The sequence below is a fragment of the Stylophora pistillata genome, chromosome 12, assembly GCF_964205215.1.
Source record: "Stylophora pistillata chromosome 12, jaStyPist1.2, whole genome shotgun sequence".
Classification (NCBI taxonomy): domain Eukaryota; kingdom Metazoa; phylum Cnidaria; class Anthozoa; order Scleractinia; family Pocilloporidae; genus Stylophora; species Stylophora pistillata.
In genome coordinates this window covers 2,725,996-2,743,368 of record NC_142530.1, presented here as the reverse complement: position 1 = coordinate 2,743,368, position 17,373 = coordinate 2,725,996, and the positions used below count along the sequence as shown (strand labels likewise).

Here is a 17,373-nt window from a genome sequence, read left to right as displayed (position 1 = left end):
GGCCGTCACCTTTCATTTTAATGGCGGCGGAAGGCTGGGGAGAGAAACAAATTTGTACCAGGGGGTGGTGAGTGACAGTGAAACTAACTCCAGTGAAACTAACTCCATGGAAACTAATTCCAGTGAAACTAACTCCAAATCAAACACGGCCGGTTGAATAAACGGTCGCACGCTTCTTAAAACTCACCTTGATAAGATGCCTGCACTTCTGGCGATAGTTTCTGGGAGAGAGCAAGTTAAAAACCAAGGTGACCCAGGCTGCGAGCTGACCAAAATTCTTCAAACTTTTTTTCACTAATAATAACGTAGCTTTCCGACGTTGTAATGAGAAAAGAGATTTCGTATTTTCTTTAGGATTATGATATCTTAGAAAAACACAACAAAAGAACAATAAAAATAGAAACAAAAATTAACGTGCGCCTTTGAGATTGATAATGTCGATAGCGCCTTAGTCAGGCAATTAGGTGGGTACTTCATAAAAGGTAGACCAATTTTAACAAATGGTAAACACTGCAGCGTACACTATTGAGTTATGGATGCACGCGGGAGGCTGCTAAGCACGAAAGAAGCGTAAGAGTCGCGCGAGGCGATAGTCGAGAGCGACTCTAGCTTCTTGAGTGCTTATACTCAATAGTGTACACTGTAGCGTTTACCATTTGTTTTATAACATAACATTGATACATTGTCGCAAAAGAGTTTGATTTTATTTAAAAAATCTTACGTGACCAGAAAAAAAAAAACAAGAAAAAAACGCGCACGGAAAACCAGTCTTTGCGTTTGCTCACGTCAGCAGCGTACACCCATGGGCAAATGGTGGACGCTGAATTGACCAATCAGAGCGCGCGCTTTACTTTGGTTATGTTATGAATTCAATTATGCCCACCCCACCCCCTCGAAAAAAGACGATGACGCACTAGTCTTCGAAACATTTTCTCGAGAAGAGATACAAAAAGATAGTAGAGAGCTTAAGCATCGGACGTTTTTGTTCCACGGACGTCAACCGGAAGTTTAAATATGAGCTTCGCAATCAGTACGCATGTGCAGACGTTTTTGACGTGAGGTCGCAGACGTGAAAGTGGGATGTTTGCCGTGCGTGTTGTTTTGCTCTGTTTCAGGACTGTCTCAGTACAAGACTGACACCATGTCTTCATTTTCAATCGTCAAATCAAACCCGTAAGTACATTGTAGGTTTCATAAGAAAGTAGTTTTTTATCTGCACTTAAACAATAACTTTTAAGAATGGGACAAAATGTGCCTAACTTCGTGTTTGGCACAAGTTTCCGCAGGTTCTGTTACTTGGTTTTGTTTGATCGTGAATTCTTTTTTGTTTGTCGCCATTCTTTTAGTTATCCTCCGAGCAGAGGTTTTTTCCAGAACAGGAAAAATACTTATATAATAGCAAGTTATCTTGCCATGTGTTTGTTTTTGTTATTAGTTGTTTTCTTTTTGTCGAGAGGTTTATGTCGTTGCCGTATTTCACGTTCAAGAAAGTGCATTAATTTCCCCGCCATTAAGCTTTTTATTTTTAGTGCTGAAATGTGATCAACTATTTTATACAGCTACTACCCACAGTAACACTAGCTTCTATCTTTTTTCTTTTATGTAGTGGGCCTATGGAATGGTCTGAACAGCACGCCGTAGCACTAATGAAAGAAGTCAGAGTGCAGAATCCGTTTAAAGCAAAGAAGAAAACGAGCAACCGAGCGCAAATATGGCTGTCGATCGCAGAGGCGCTAAGTGGATTACAAGATCCGTTATTCAAGGATTCAATGACAAAAGGATCAGTGCAAGATCGTTACGTTTTGTAGTGCAGCCCCTTTATTCGATATAGCATCCGTGTAGGTGTTGAAGTCACGTGGATTCAGTAGATCATGATTCCACTGACACAGTTTGTGACCATGTATATCGTAAATATAATTCATCACCGTATTTGATATCATGCTAAGTTCAGGAACCGGTCGGCCGAATCGTGCGAGCATGTCGCTATATCGGCAAGGAAACGACATTCGCCTGAGCAAAATACATAGCCCCTCTAACTTGTCGGCAGTGGTTCTCTGATTACAGTGCAAGGTGTCCGGTAGTCGAAGCGCATCAGCCAGCAGTGGAAGGTCCTTTTTTTCAACTCTAAACTCGGACTTGCACTCAGGTTCCTCGATACTCTCGATACTAAACCTCGCGTATTTTTCGTACGAAAACTCAGGGTTTTTTGTCGAATTCTCTTTCAGTAATAGCAACAGTTCCTCATCTGACACCAGTCCCTGGTCATGAGCGATTAAAAGTGATTTTCTCACATCCTTTAAATACGGCATGTTGCAAATTACGGCCACATTTCCTTTGTAAACAATGACCAAAAACGTGACAACTGTGATCAGCTGTCACGTTCGTGGTGACGCAGGTGTCCAGCTTAAGTAAAAATTTCGCGCCTAAAACGCCGTTGTCGATCCAGTCTCCCCCGGTATTCTGACGTCCGTGACATCAAAAACGTCTGATGCTTAAGCTCTCTAATAAAAGAATTCCCGATAGACTCCTCCGAGGAAGATTCCAAAGATAAAGGCTTTCTCTCCTTGTCAACTTTCCTGATGGTCTGTCTTTCCCAGTAGCAGTTGCAAGATGGAGACGCTGAAGTCGTTGCGTTCAAGAAATCACATCAAGATTCGTTCTACCTTGGATATTTAAACTGTCTTGTCGTCTAAATATATAGCTATTTCCACTTCCGAAAAAAAAAAAAGCGACCATCTGGAGCCCTCAAACACCGAGTTCTGTCGCGCAACAGTTTCTCATGGAAGTAACTTCGCTGAATCTTTTGGAAATTTATCGAATCAATCGTCATGACATTTTACGTAGTTAATGAAATAAAAAAATTCTTTTTGGGGTGATGATTCAGAAAGATGTGGAAAGCGAAGGGTTAGGAATTCTCTTTCTTTACCCGCTAGTTGTCACGCGAACTACCTCCACTTCATTGCGTGACAAAGTCACACACGCAGGACGAAAACCGATTTCAATTTCGAAATTCTTTATTCATGAATAGTAGTAAATACCAAAAGAAACATGCCCAGAGTCATACGTCTGGACTTACGATTTCATATAACTAACTGCTATATAAAAAAAAAAAAACTAAATACAAACTATTTACAAATGTATGAATAACAATTAGATGAAATTGAAAAGGCATTTGTTGACAAAACAGTGTTTGGGACGTTCAGTTCTTACACGTGGCAGGACATAAGGGTGTCCCCTTTTCCTAAGGCGCCTTATTCTCTGGGGTGGAAGCAGTTCATGAAGGGGATGATTACAATCAGTAGTTATATTATATCTTTGATTTTAATGACATCAGTCAGGGGTATATGTTTGCTGGTGTAACCATAACATAGAGCCCGCTTGGAAAACCTTTCAATTTGGGAGAGATATATACTCTAGTGGGCACAATCGCATAGGTGACATTGTAAGACTGTCAAACAGCAGTGTAAGCTCTTGTAATGAGTAGCCGTAGTATTTACAAACTCCAAGGATGTACAATTTAGAACTCGCTTTGCTAAGCATATTTTCGAATTGAGTGTCCCATTTACATGGATCTTCATTTACTATAACTCTTAACAGCATATGATCACTCTTCCAAACTATTCCATCCATGTAATTTGAATATATCAACAAAGTTGAAATGGTAAATTGGCCACCGTTACGGTTATAAAAGCTGACGTTTCGAGCGTTAGCCCTTCGTCGGAGCGTTAGCCCTTCGCTCCGACGAAGGGCTAACGCTCGAAACGTCAGCTTTTACAACCGTAACGGTGGCCAATTTACCATTTCAACTTTGTTGATATATTCAAATTATTTCATTACCCCCCACCGACGCAGCGCCAAACAGTTTCTTTAGAAACTATCAGCCTTTATTCCATCCATGGACTTTGGGAGGGGCATTCTGGTTTTACTCTTAACAACCATCTCAAAGGTCTTTTTAATGTTCAGTTTCACCTGGCTATCATCAGCCCATCGTTTGATGTTTGCTAGTTCCTGATGTGATGAATCAGTGTGATCGAAGCCAATTGTCACTGGCACACTGGCTGTGATACCATCAGCATATTTGATCCGTAGGGTTTGGAGGATTACAACTTTGATGTCATTAACCGTGATAGAGAACAATAAGGGTCCAAGGTGAGTCTCCTGGGGGAACCCCCATTCCATCAACCACTTCTCTCTGTTGGCGATCATACAAGAAGCTCATTATCCAGTTCGTAATGTATGGGTTAATGTCGAACGACATTATCTTTTGCACAGAACGCGATCGGAGACTGAGTCAAAAGCCTTGCTAAAATCAAATGAAAAGGCTCTGACAAAATCCGCATCCCTGTCAAGTTGCCCAAGCCAAAATGTTGGCACTTGACGAGGGCCATAGTTGTATTGTGTCCCTTCTTATAAGTGATTTGGTCAGGTCCACTCGCTGACTAAAGGATAGGAGATAGTTCTTGTTTGCAGACAAGACACTCAAAATATTCTCATTATGATGTTGGTTAATGAGATTGGTCTAAGTTGATTGCATTCAGTCAGAGGAGATTCGTTAGGGACGGGCGGGATATTTGCTAGTTTCCAAAAGAATGGAACAGTTTGATGCTTGAGTAACAATTGAAATTTTGGTGGCCACTGGTGAAAGATAGTAAGAGTAATCGCGCTAAAGCCAGTGGGGAAACTCATCAGGCCCCAAAGCGATTCGATTCTGATGTGTCAGTAAGTTTCTTACATCACATTCATTCACAGTTGGGAGACGGGAGACGAGTAGGCTACTCAAGGCAAATTTTTTTAAAGAAGAATAGTCTCCTTGGTTTGTTCAAAAGTAATGATAATTTTTGGTGTGTTTGCCTAATTCGTTTTCATTTTCTTAGTTTAGTATCATCTTTATGTCGAAAAGAATAAACATCAGAGTCTTCTAAATTTAATTAGTATAAATTCAGAGCTGAGCAAAGAGTTTCCAGCAATCTGATTGGTCGACCGGTTCCTTCTATGACGCTTTATTATATGACTGTGTCTCATAAGGACCGGGAACTACCGAATTCGCGAATTTGATTGGCTGAAATCAATATTGAGGGCGGTCTAGATTTTCCCATCTAGACCGGCATCTAGACCGGTCTAGAAAAAAAGGTACAAAGAATATAAAAAATTGGCATATAAGACACAGCCATATAATAAACATCTTATTAAGCGAGCTAGGTCGATCTGTATGGGAGAATCTTGACCTCGGTCGCTGGTACAGACCGAACGCAGTGAGGTCTGTACTTGCGAGCTCGGTCAAGATTCTCCCATACAGACCTCCCGCTCGGTTAATAAGAACTAAATATAAACCGCTCCATGCGGTTTATATAAATTGTTAAAATAAAATGTTAATAAATGTTACTAAAATGTTATGATTTTCGAAATTTCTCTGTTGTTCAGTCCTGAAATTATACTAAAACCATTATTCGCCTCGGGTTCGGTGATTATTGTCGAAGAATCTCCTCGACTTCGTCTCAGGCGTCCCATTTTACGTCTGTTTTCCTTTTACAACTTGTCTTTATACATTGTTCGTCCGCAAGTGCTGTGTTAATTCGATCTCCCAACTTCTGTGTTTTATTTATCTCTAGTTGGAATCTGCAAGGTTTTTTTTTTCTCTTTTTTTCTATTAACATTGCTTTGCCTTATTTATTATTCTTCTTCCATAACTTGTTATTTTAATGACGTTCTTGTTTTGCCCCGCCGCGACTAGCTTCTTAGCTATTTGCGGGGCAAACCATTTTAATTATGTATTTTTGTAATAAGAATTTTCAATTATGTATGTACGTATATCGGGGATTATTCGACGATATTCGCCTCGCCTTCGGCGAATAATTGTTAAATACGAACCGAAAAAAATACATGAATGCAACCATTGACCAGATCAATGGTTTTCGATTAACCTGTCCAGGCATAGTTAGAACAGGACACCTGAAACGGGTTTTGATAACTACCTTTCCTTGGTTTAAAGATTTATTGTCCAGCTTTTACGCCACTTAAGTTTCTAGCTTTAAAAATTCCAAAACTCAAGCCGCTGAACAGAATCGATTTTTATGGTAAACGAGAGCAGAAGTAAGTTGATACTGTGTAAATTTAAATTTTGATCGTAAGTTGTCCATGCGAGGAATTAAAAAATATATGAATAACAAAAGATCTGGCGGGAAATCCATGAAAGCCCTTTGTTTTACGTGAGCCAATTGAGAGAAAAAGCCATTGTAGTGTTATCGTGATTGACAGATCATGACTTGTCTGTATGAAGTACTCGGAGCTAGGGTAACTTCACTCTGGGCTTGCATTTCTACATGCTCTGGAAAGACTTGTGGCAGACTGCCACTGCGATCGTTACACCTCAGACTGAGCTCATAAAACGCTACTAGACGTATAATCTCTCCGAAATTTTATCGTGCTTCGGTACGGCTACCCTAGAGTCGCAGAAATGGGAGTCGGAACTCGTTCGTCGGCGAAGAAGAGTAGAGGTAATTTGGCATGTTACAGAACGCGTGCTTCGAACGCGAGATGTTTATGCATTCCTTTACAAGCTTGATAGCAATTTGTTTATGTCGTGGTGTTTTTATTTTAGAGGAGAAAGAGTTGGAGGCCAAAAAGGTGGATAAAATTGATGCAGAAACGCAAACTGACCCAGAGATAACTGGTGTAGACGCGGACGATTTCGAGGAAGACGATGGCGAAGGCGAAGAATCGGGCTCGGAGAGTAGCGAAGAAGAGGACGATGAAATGGAAACAGAAGAAGACAGTCAATCCAAGAGTGTCGACCGGGGAACGTCCTCGAAACCAGTGCGCCGAAAAATAATCGAGCTGAAGTATTATTTTGGGGAAGATTTGCCAGATGCTGAGCTAACGAAACGTGAGTTTGGTATTGATAATTTTAGACCAAGCACATGGTCGGCTCGCATAAATTAGCAATAAGATTTTCGAGTTTTAGTCCAAATTATTCTCGTATTTCCTCATTAATAGCCACTCTAGAGGAAAGAATTTGAACATCGTGACCCATCTAATTGTTGCATAGGGCAAATGACAAAATTTGAGGGCAAAATAACTCAATTATTGTGTGAGTCTGTGATCTGGGAATTCAAGCTCATTTATATGCGTGTTCTCAATAATTGCATACAGTACAGACAGGGCAGGACTAAATCTTTGCCACTAATCTCTCATGATTTATGGTGTGAAATATTTCTTCCGTAACTAAAGGTGTTAGGACCAAGTCTCAGTGTGGCACTGTCGTGATTCTTAAAACTTGCATCTCAAACTGGAACATTTCCTGAAACCTGTACTGCGCTCTCGATGCGTTTCGAGTATTTACATATTTTATGCATGTATTGGTTTACACTTACAGCCAAGCGAATGAAACCAGCGAGTTGGAAAGAAAACTGAAGGAACAATCACACATTATTCTATTATTAGTCGGCCTCTTTTTCCATCATAAACGGAGCGCCAGCGTTTCGAAACGCTTTCATGAGTACATTTTCAATTTTGCAACATTTTCGCCGCGAATCGCGTGATATTTGAGAAAACCATTGAACTGTCAGCGGGGTGACGCTCAAATGTCTTCCTTTCCTGCGATGAATATGTGACCTTGTTAATCGGTGCAGTCGGAGTTTTACAGATATAGGACTGAGTTTAAGCATAATCGTGACTGATGCGCAGTTGCTCAGTGTAAATTTATGTTTTTTTAGGTTCATATCCTAGAGGAGATTTCGCGAATTCAAACTTACATGCGCTTTAGTGAGGAAAATAGACCTAAGATAAAGTAGTTTCTGTCTCAAAAATTGTGAAAAAAAAATGTTGAAATTCCAGGACGAAAATGTTTTCTTTCTTTGGTGTATGAAATTTTTGGAACGGTGTGGTAGTGGTGGTGAAAGAGCATCTTTTCTCTGATGTCCTTGATGGGCATGATGATAAATGTGAATGTAACAAAAAAAGAGTCAACAATTTTTTTCTGTGAAAGAGACGACTCTGTGTGAAAAAATTGAGACCACTAGTTGGTGTTGTAGGCAGATGAAGACTGGAAATAAAAATTTGGTAAAAGTCTAGTTGGCCAACATACCACTGCTTTCAGTTGAAACCTCGATTGAAAAATCTGATTACTTTCAGTCATTATGATAGATTTTGACTTCCCATATTTTAAGTACAGGCTGTTGGTAATTTTTAATTAGCAACATCCCAAAGCCTGAAAGGAAAACTTGCCACAGAGATAAATTTTTTAAATTTGTATTTCTTTTTACTTAATGCAATACTTTAGAACTTCACAGCTCAACAAATCACTTAAAGTTGCACAGTTTCTCTAAAATAACTCAAGATGTAACTGATGCTGAACAAAGGAACTTATGCATATGTATTCTAATAGTCCAGACGTCATAATTTTTTTTTTCCTGATTTCTCAGTTGCTGAAGCTGAGGTCATTGTTCCTCCTGGACTTGAAGTGAAAGAATCTAATATTCCAAAGGCTGGAAGGGGTGTGTTTGCAAAGTGTGTGATCCCCAAACATGACTTTTTTGGACCATTTGTGGGCAAAAAGGTGACTGCTGAGGAGGCTAATAACTACAAAGACTCACCTTATGTCTGGGAGGTAAGATTTCAAGGCTTTAATCCTTGAACTACCAGAAGTGATTAACATGTAAATTCTCCCTATAATATCCATACATTATCCAGCAAACAGGTAATGAGAATACTCAAACTTATCAGGTGGAAGTTGTGATCCTGATCTAGCACCAATTTCTCATAACAAATTTAGAAGGAAATGTGTGACAGCTAGCAGGGAGAAATAACGATTAGATCTTGTGAGCTGAAGGTTTAAATGTTCTCTGTTTATTAACAAACATTTGCTTAATTTGAGGCAAAGTGAACATTTTTTGAATGATCTTGAGACAAAGTCCTGGGGACCATTCCACACTTTATGCTATAGAGGTTATATTATATGATTAAGGAGAATAACTCTCAAAAAAGAAACGACAACTTTGAGTTTAAATTTACAAGACATGTTTTGACATTCTCATGTCATCTTCAGTTGCAAATGAGCATTTAACGGTTGTACATTTGAATTTATATTAAGGCACGTTACAAACTACGTGTCAGGGCTTACGGATTAAGGAGAACTAATTTACTATAATCTTAAATAATCTATTCTCATGGTTAATTTACAAGAAAATGTGTAGCAGTGAGAGGAGAGAATTTAAAATCAGGCCTAGTGAGTGTAAGGGTAAAGGTAAAAGGAGGAACTAATTGATTGTGTGTTAGGCAAAGAGTTCAAAGTGACATCTGATGGATTACTGGATTCTCCTTACAAATTGTCTTCTTTTTCCTCATCAAATACAGAAGTTACATCAGAAGTCGTAGCTTCCTTTCAGACTTCCTAAATTCTGTGATGTTTTTGTTTTTTAGGTGAGAGATGATTATGGAAAACTGATGCACTTGGTTGATGGAAGAGATGCATTTCAGTCCAACTGGCTGCGCTACGTCAACTGTGCCAGGATTATAGCAGAACAAAACATCCGCGCTGTTCAGTATGATGGAAATATTTATTATATGGCCACCAAGCAGATTGAGATTGGAGATGAGTTGCTAACATTTTATGGCGAAAAATTTGCCAAGATTCTAGGGATAAAACCTCCAAAGAAAGGAGCATCAAAAAGTAAAGGTGAGGATCCGGTGGCTTTCCCACTCATTTTCTCTTCCACTTTCTCTTTCACTGTTCATATGCTAATTCTCTTTCTTAGTCTTGCAGGAGAGTTTTGAAGTTTAGTGCCTCCTAGCTAGTTTGATCTATGCTGTAGTTAGAATTGGTGATACAAATTTCAAAGATGGCAAATGATCCCTAGTCCAAATCTTAATCCAAAAAGCCAACCTCTTTTACATTTTGACGATACTTCTGACTGTTACCTTTTAAGGCTGGTTTCCACAAGTAACAAGGTTAAAGTTGTGATCAGAAGCTCAGTGAGATACTGTGTTTTGGAAAATAAAATTAAGGCATTAGGAAGCAGAATAAGATAGCATTTATGTGTCTGTGGCTTATGTTCCTTTGAACATTTTGGGTCCTAGACATCATAATATCTGTGGCGGGCCCAAACAGCTGGTTTTTCCACTTCTGCTTGTGGTTTTAACAATATAGCTTTCACTTGGTCTTAGTTCTTGGAGTTGAAAGAAGAAATTGGAATATTCTGCTTCTTCCTGATAACAATTCAACCTCCATGGCTGGGGAAATTACAGAGAAAATCAGACTTGACCATAGGCAGTTACTGTTACTAGTAGTTTTACAAAATGCATTTTATTATCCTCATTCTCCTCCTTCAGATCCAGAACCTTCTGGTGAGAGCTTTGCTTGCAAGAATTGTGGTAAAATGTACAGCAACCCTGCATCCCTCATCGGCCATCTGAAGTACAAGTGTAACACAGGTGTGATCATTACCTTGGGGTTTTGATACTGGCAGGTACAAAAAGCAGGTCACAGCTCGCAGGTCACAGGTCGCAATTGTATATTATATGTTCATGTATATTATATGTTCATGTATATTATATATTCCTGTATGTTATATGTTCATTTCTGATGACCGGAAATGGAACACTATAATGCAACGCCTTTACTCTATCCGGTGTATAACTCTTTAATTGTGACCTGTTAATTGTGACCTGTGACCTGCTTTTCGTACCTGCTGGTTTTGATGCATATTCATTCTTTAGTTAACTGCTACTTTTTAAGAAAGTTCAATTCAATGAAAGACTGGCATTTAACCCTTTGATGCCGAGGAGTGACAAGCAGCTAATTTCTCCTCACAATATCACTCCTGAATTGCACATTGAGGTCACAAGTATAGAGGAAATGATCACCTAAACAAGCAGTTTGCTATCTTAAAATCAACAGTTTAAATCAGAAACCTTAAGTGTGAGAGAAATCTTAGTTTTAGCTTAGGATTGCCGGATTGAATTTGTTTGCACAAGTCTTGTGCCCTATGCTTTAGACTTGAAAACTCTGCATTGTCCAGCCAGTAGGTGATAAGAAAAGAAAAACTCGTCAGTTAGAGCATGTTCCATTGATATAGTATCAGCTTCTCTTGACTAATTTTCAAGAAAATGTAGCAAGAGGGGAGATTCACAAATCAGAACTCAATGGACATAAAAGGTTAAATATAGGTGGTTTGCATCTATTTACTTACACTGTATGTCTAAAGACTATAGAGCATTGATCATATTGAGTGAGTTACTGACCTAATTTTCATTAAAAATCAGGACAACAGAGGAGCATTTTTGTCCCCCAGCCTGTTGGTCCACGGGCTTCAATTCCCAAGATCAAGGTCACAGAAGAATATGCGCGTCAACAAAATGAGAAGTTGAAGAAGTTCAAATGCGACGAATGTGGGAAGGCATTCATTCGCAACTACACACTGCAGTGCCATAAGCTTATTCACACTGGAGTGAAAGAGCACAAATGCGCAGAGTGCGGGAAGGAATTCACTCTGCTCAAACACCTGCAGCGGCACCAGCTGGTTCACACTGGAGAGAAACCATACAAGTGTCATCTCTGTGGTCGTGCGTTCTCACAGCAGGGAAGTCTTCAAGCCCATAGCCGAACACACACTGGAGTGAAGCCATATTCTTGCAAGATCTGCGGGCGTGCATTTGCCTTGCAGTCACCTCTGTTGTCCCACATGAGGACACACAGCCAGGAGAAGGCCTTCAAATGTAAGACGTGTGGAAAGGCATTCACGCACAGGAACACATTGTCCAGGCATGAGTTAATCCACACTGGCATACGCCCTTTCAAGTGTGATAAGTGCGGTAAAACCTTCACACAGACCAATGACCTGAAGCGCCATAGCCGTATCCACACTGGATTACGCCCTTACAAGTGTCACATTTGTGGCAAGGATTTCACGGTGGAGTTCACCTTAGTGTGTCATGTGCGCACTCACACTGGGAGTCGGCCATACAAGTGCGACTATTGCGACAAGACATTCACCCAGCCTGGTGCCCGTTTGAAGCACGTGAGGAAGAATCATCCTGATAAGTCAGCACCTGTGAAGGCAAGTGTTGCAACAATTATTTAATGTAATTATAGGGCTCAAAATAATGGCCTATCAACAGACAATGTCTGTTCAAATAAAGGTTTTTTACATGGGCGGCGAGACATTTTGTCTAGTTGTTTCAAGTGTAAAGAAGAATTTGATACTAAGTTCAGGTTTTAATGCAACTGTTTGGAGTTCCAGGCTGCTTAGACAAGAAAAGCAATGTAAATATACTTGTTTTTTAATGCAGGGTGTGGGGTGAAAGGTATGTATTGAGACATGGCATAAAAAGTTTCTATGAATTTCAAGGTTTACTGTAAACCAGAAAAAACCTGACTAACTTGATATCAAGCTCGACAAAAAATATTTTTCTCTCCCAGGAGTGACAAAAAATTAATTTCAATTAATTAGAATCAAATTTTCAAGCAAAAAGGTAAGGACAAGTAGGTCAAATATCAACCAAGAATTATTCTTTAATTTAACACCAACTTCCTTGTTGTAAAATTATTTATTGCAAACAGTGTAAGGAATTAATGTTCTGATCAAAGGAGGTGAAAGGGTGACAGATTGTAGCAGTCAATGTCCATTTTTCTCATAGCCTGTAAGATGCTTGCAGGCTAAGTTCCCTGCTGTTTCTTTTTTTAGGAGACAAGCACTGCCACTTCAGCCAGTCAGCCTAAAAAAGACGCTGAAGCAAGCAATAAGACTCAGCCAATGATTACTGTTGATAACAACGGAACATCAGAAACCAACAAAGAAGTTGAAATGTCAGCCATTAAGTCATCTGGTGTGGTGAAGGATGTTGTTATACCAAACCAAGAAGCAACAGCATAGTGAGATGGTAGCTAAGGCCATCAGCATCAAAACATACTGGAGTAAGAAATGTCCAGACCAGCTTGGATTGTTTAAACTTTTTTTTTTAACACTTAACCGTTGAACCCCTAAGAGTGATAGGTTGCATGTAATTTCTCCAAACAGTATCACCTCTGAATCAAATGTAAGGAAATAATCACTGATAAAAACAATCCTTAACTAATAATAAAAGAAGTTTTCCTTGTCAGGGGTACCGGCAAATTCAAGTTTTGAGAAGGAGGAGGGATGGGGTCCAGGTCGAACCTTTGATTTAGAATATAAAGACATTTTTTTTTTGTACATATGGCAACTAGAGAGGAGAATCACTACCAAGCAGATCGGTTGGTTTAAGGGCTGTCAGGAGAGATGGTTCTGATTTAACCTTTTAAATCTTAAGAGTGATCAAAGTTTAATTTCTCCCAACAATATCACCCCTGAATCACACATAATGGTCATGAGAATATAGGAAATGATCACCAACAAGATAAGCTCTTGATTGTTAAACGAATTCTCCTGATCATCACCTTTTAAATTGTATAAAGAACAGTACAGAGAATATGTATAGTGATCTTAGATTGTAAAGGGTTAAAAGTTAACTCTTCAGAGGAGAAGTGATGGAAATGCCTTGTTGATGGAAGGGAGAATTTTGGTTTCTAGCTTGTAATTCATGAGGTCCTGATTGCCACTGTGTGAACCAAACATGGCAATTCCAGTATATATGTAATTTTTTTAACTATTCCTTAAGTTGTAGTGTGGGCTTGTTAATTTTCAAATGATATTTTTCAATTGAAAATGAATCTAATTTGCTCCTTGTAGCTGGTGTTGTAGCTTAATGGTAAATCACGTAAGTGCGAAAAGATTCAATTTGAGAAAAAACTAGGCAGGTTATGAAATTTATAATTAATTCAACTCAATTCATTACCATTAAGGTTAGGAGTGGGCAGAATCTTATACAATTGTACGTGCGATTTTCTGAGTAACAATAAATAAGGTAGATCATCTTAGGTCTGTTGGCCTGCCTTTACTTTAAATTGATTTTGTCAAGGTTTTACTAAACCTTTTGAAGAAATAAAAAAAAGCATTACACTCGATAAGAAGGAATTGTGACTAAATGTTTTCGTTTTCGCCACCTGGGTAGCTTGTGTTGTAGAGCGCCGGATTGCCGTGTGGGAGGTCGAGGGTTTAAGCCCCAGGACCGGAGGAACATTTGGGGTCTTAAAGTAACTAATGAGGATGTGCTGCCTTTGATATGACATCTGCAAATGGTTGGACATTCTAGTCTTCTCACATAAGGACAAAAAGGCCCCGTCTCCTGCAACTTCTTTGTACCGGTTAGCAGGAGACTTTAAAGAACCCTCACTCTTGAGGTGACTGAACACAGTTTTTGATACCTGTGTTTCTTCACCATTTTCTCTAAAACCCTTGATCTCTAGGTTGCCAAAACTGGCAGGAAGCAAGTTAACACAAACTTTGTTTTTTTTTTGTTAGTTAAGTTAACGTGTGTGGTTGCCATGGCAACATGAATAAATATAAACAGGCCTTTAAAATCGGTTTTGTTTATTTGTAGAAAATCTAATCATTAGATTTTCTTTATAATTTGCATGCAACAAGCTTGTAACGATACTCACAAGCTAACACCATTTTGTTAACAATTTAACAGAGATATCCCTTGATGAAGGTTCACTCAATTATCTAGAATTTCCTTCGTTAAAAATCAATTTGTTCTCAGGACTCCGGTTATTTATTTCCTAAAGTATTTTTCTGCCAAATTTCGTGAAATTCTAATGAGAGGTTCTCATGAAATAGGCATATTTGCGAGAAAGCAATTTTCCATTCGATCGCAAATTTTTTACTTACTACGCATGCGCTGCATTTAACTGGATTCTTTCCGTAACGACGAAAACGCTGAGAATTGCTGGGTTCTTTGCACCGTTAACTGTTCTAACATATCTTTAATAAAAGATTAAAGGCCTCAATACACTGCGCTAGCTATAGAGAAAAATAGCACAGATAGTGCGGATACGTGTTGAGTAAATCTTGTGCGCGCGCTGAATTGCATCAGCAAAAGCGCGTGCAAAAACTGTGTTCAGCCCCCTTAACACAAAGAGTAGGGAACGTAGCTTCCGGTAGTGTGGTCTGGCCTTGATTCTGATATTGGTGGCGCCTACAAAAATTTCATTCAAAAATTGCCATACAGTCTCACCAAAGTATCCAGCAAAGTGTTGTAAAGCGCCCTGAGCAATAGGATATGGCACAAAAGAAGTACCAATAGGCCATTTTACAGTTGTGTACTTAGTTGCCAAGCCTTTGATTCAGAGTGAGGCTAAAGATGACCTTGTTGTGATAGAGACCTGTATCTACTTAGTATGATAACAAAGTGATTTACATTTGAAAGGCAGCAAGGTTTGTATCATAACAAGGTCATCTCTAGCCTCACTCCTGTTCAAAGGCTTGGCAACCAAGCACACAACTGTAAAAAGGACTATTAACATTATCATAATTATTATTATTTCTAATGCCGGGTTACCCCTTTGTTGGTTGAAATCGCAAGACAGTATAAATTAAATTAAATTAAATTAAATTTATTGAGTTGTCTTTCCTATTTTAGGTCTCCTGATGCAAAGTGCATCCATTCCTGTTGCAAAGTGCATCCATTCCTGATGCAAAGTGCATCCATTCCTGTTGCAAAGTGCATCCATTCCTGTTGCAACTGCAGTCGACTCCTGATAAAGGAAACCTTCAAGGGGAAAAAAGTTCGAATTATGAGGATAAAAGAACAAATTACAAATTATTAGAAATTTGGAAAATAATACGTTCAATCTTAATGATCCCTGAATTAGTACAACTTGATCCAAACAAACAATCGTTTTAGGCATTGCCAAAATGACAAAGAATCGATGTTCTCAACAAAAGCATCGTTTGTTTTGACTTATCGCGTATTGAAAAACCTGATTGCAGTTACACGCAATTAACCTGGATGACGAGCAGAAAAGAAACGAAAACTGACTCGGCCCTGAAGCTGACGGCGCGTTTTGGCGGTAAAGATATTTCATGTGAACATTAAACGGACTTGTAGCCGGCGGGAAAATCTTTTACGTATTTTAACTTTATTTCTTCACACATCTCTGTGTTTTGGAGTCGCGATTCTACGACTGGCCGTGAATTATCCGCCCATGAAGCATGGTTTGCAGTCAACTCGCCACCACAAAAAACTCGTCATCAACACTGAAAGTCAAGTCGCTACCACCGCTAATCTGAATTTTGTCGTGTTTGTACGCACTTTTAATTTTGCGTCATTAACACCAAAAAATGAGAAAATACAGAATGTAAGCTTTTATATCATGTAAGTTTCATTAGATTTGGTTTCGAATTGCGTTCATAAGAACAAAGCTCGCGTTAAAGGTCACCTTGGCTTTCGGTGCGCTTAACACAAAGAAAGGACGCTTGGGTCTATGAATTGTAACTTCTCGGTTACATTCATTAAATCTTTAAACCAGAGTAACATCAAACCCTGTCAGAAAACTGTCTTCCTTGAGTGATTTGTCATGTAGTACAACCGAAGAAACTTGAAGACGCAATGTGAAAACAATTCGTAAATTATTAAACCCGTAGCATAAGAGTGCAAAATACTACTCTTCTAAAAATGTCACGCCACCTTCACGGTACACTGAGTCACGTTCTATTCACGTGATCAACATTAATAATAATCAGATACAATGTATATATGAAGTTCATATATAATAATAATAATAATTTAATATTTATATTGCGGAAGTTAACATGTGGCTATAATCAAATGCGCATCACAACACTTTTCGGGGGACTTTGGCCGGACTGCATCAGCAGTTTACAAACAATCGAAGGAAACTTATTTAAAGATGCCCCCTCCCCCAAATTCCCAGTAAACAAGCCAGACCACATCACAGTAATCTCGTGAGTGGGTTCTTTAACGTCCCTTGCCTAACCAAATTAACTAATTACTAGATCCAGGAGACGGGACCTACGGTTTATTCGTCCTTATCCGAGAAGACTAGAATGTCTATCCATTTCTTGATATTATAGAAAGGTAGCGCATTCTCCTCAGTTATTTTAAGACCTTGAGTGTTGGTCCGGCCGGTACTCGAACCATCGACCTCGACCTCCCGCACAACAGTCCAGCGGTCTAACCAATCGAGCTAACCGGGAGGCGGTTACAGTCCGCAGTTAGCCTCTGACGTCATGGCGACTTTTGACTCGAAACATTTTCATTGTTAGATGTCAGGCAACATCAAACTAACCAATAAGAGTGTATCAATCTGCAATCTGCGGTCTTTCCTTACACTTAGGTAGCACGGAAAGCCGTAAAAATCTTGAACAAAAGCTCATCTTTCAAACCGGCAGTCTAAATCCCACAGGGATCAACGAACGCTTTTCATTCCACTAATTTATTCGTGTTTTTCTCGTTGCCATGTTCCCACCAATAACGTAGCTCCATTTTCTGCCTTTA

At 39.2% G+C, this 17,373-nt stretch overlaps 1 protein-coding gene and 1 long non-coding RNA gene across 2 annotated transcripts; both read left to right on the top strand.

The window, feature by feature from the left end:
* Window positions 1-979: 979 nt before the first annotated feature.
* Window positions 980-1,929, top strand: LOC148718394 (uncharacterized). Its single transcript, XR_015994200.1, has 2 exons — window positions 980-1,173; window positions 1,607-1,929. It is a non-coding gene; the product is annotated as an uncharacterized LOC148718394 (long non-coding RNA).
* A 4,349-nt stretch (window positions 1,930-6,278) lies between these two features.
* On the top strand, window positions 6,279-13,984 carry LOC111323489 (uncharacterized). The gene is made up of 7 exons (XM_022926855.2): window positions 6,279-6,494; window positions 6,599-6,883; window positions 8,421-8,605; window positions 9,418-9,673; window positions 10,327-10,428; window positions 11,260-12,053; window positions 12,681-13,984. The coding sequence occupies exons 1-7, from the start codon at window positions 6,455-6,457 to the stop codon at window positions 12,867-12,869; spliced, it is 1,851 nt and encodes a 616-aa protein (XP_022782590.1). The 5' UTR covers window positions 6,279-6,454; the 3' UTR covers window positions 12,870-13,984.
* The last annotated feature ends 3,389 nt before the right edge of the window (window positions 13,985-17,373 follow it).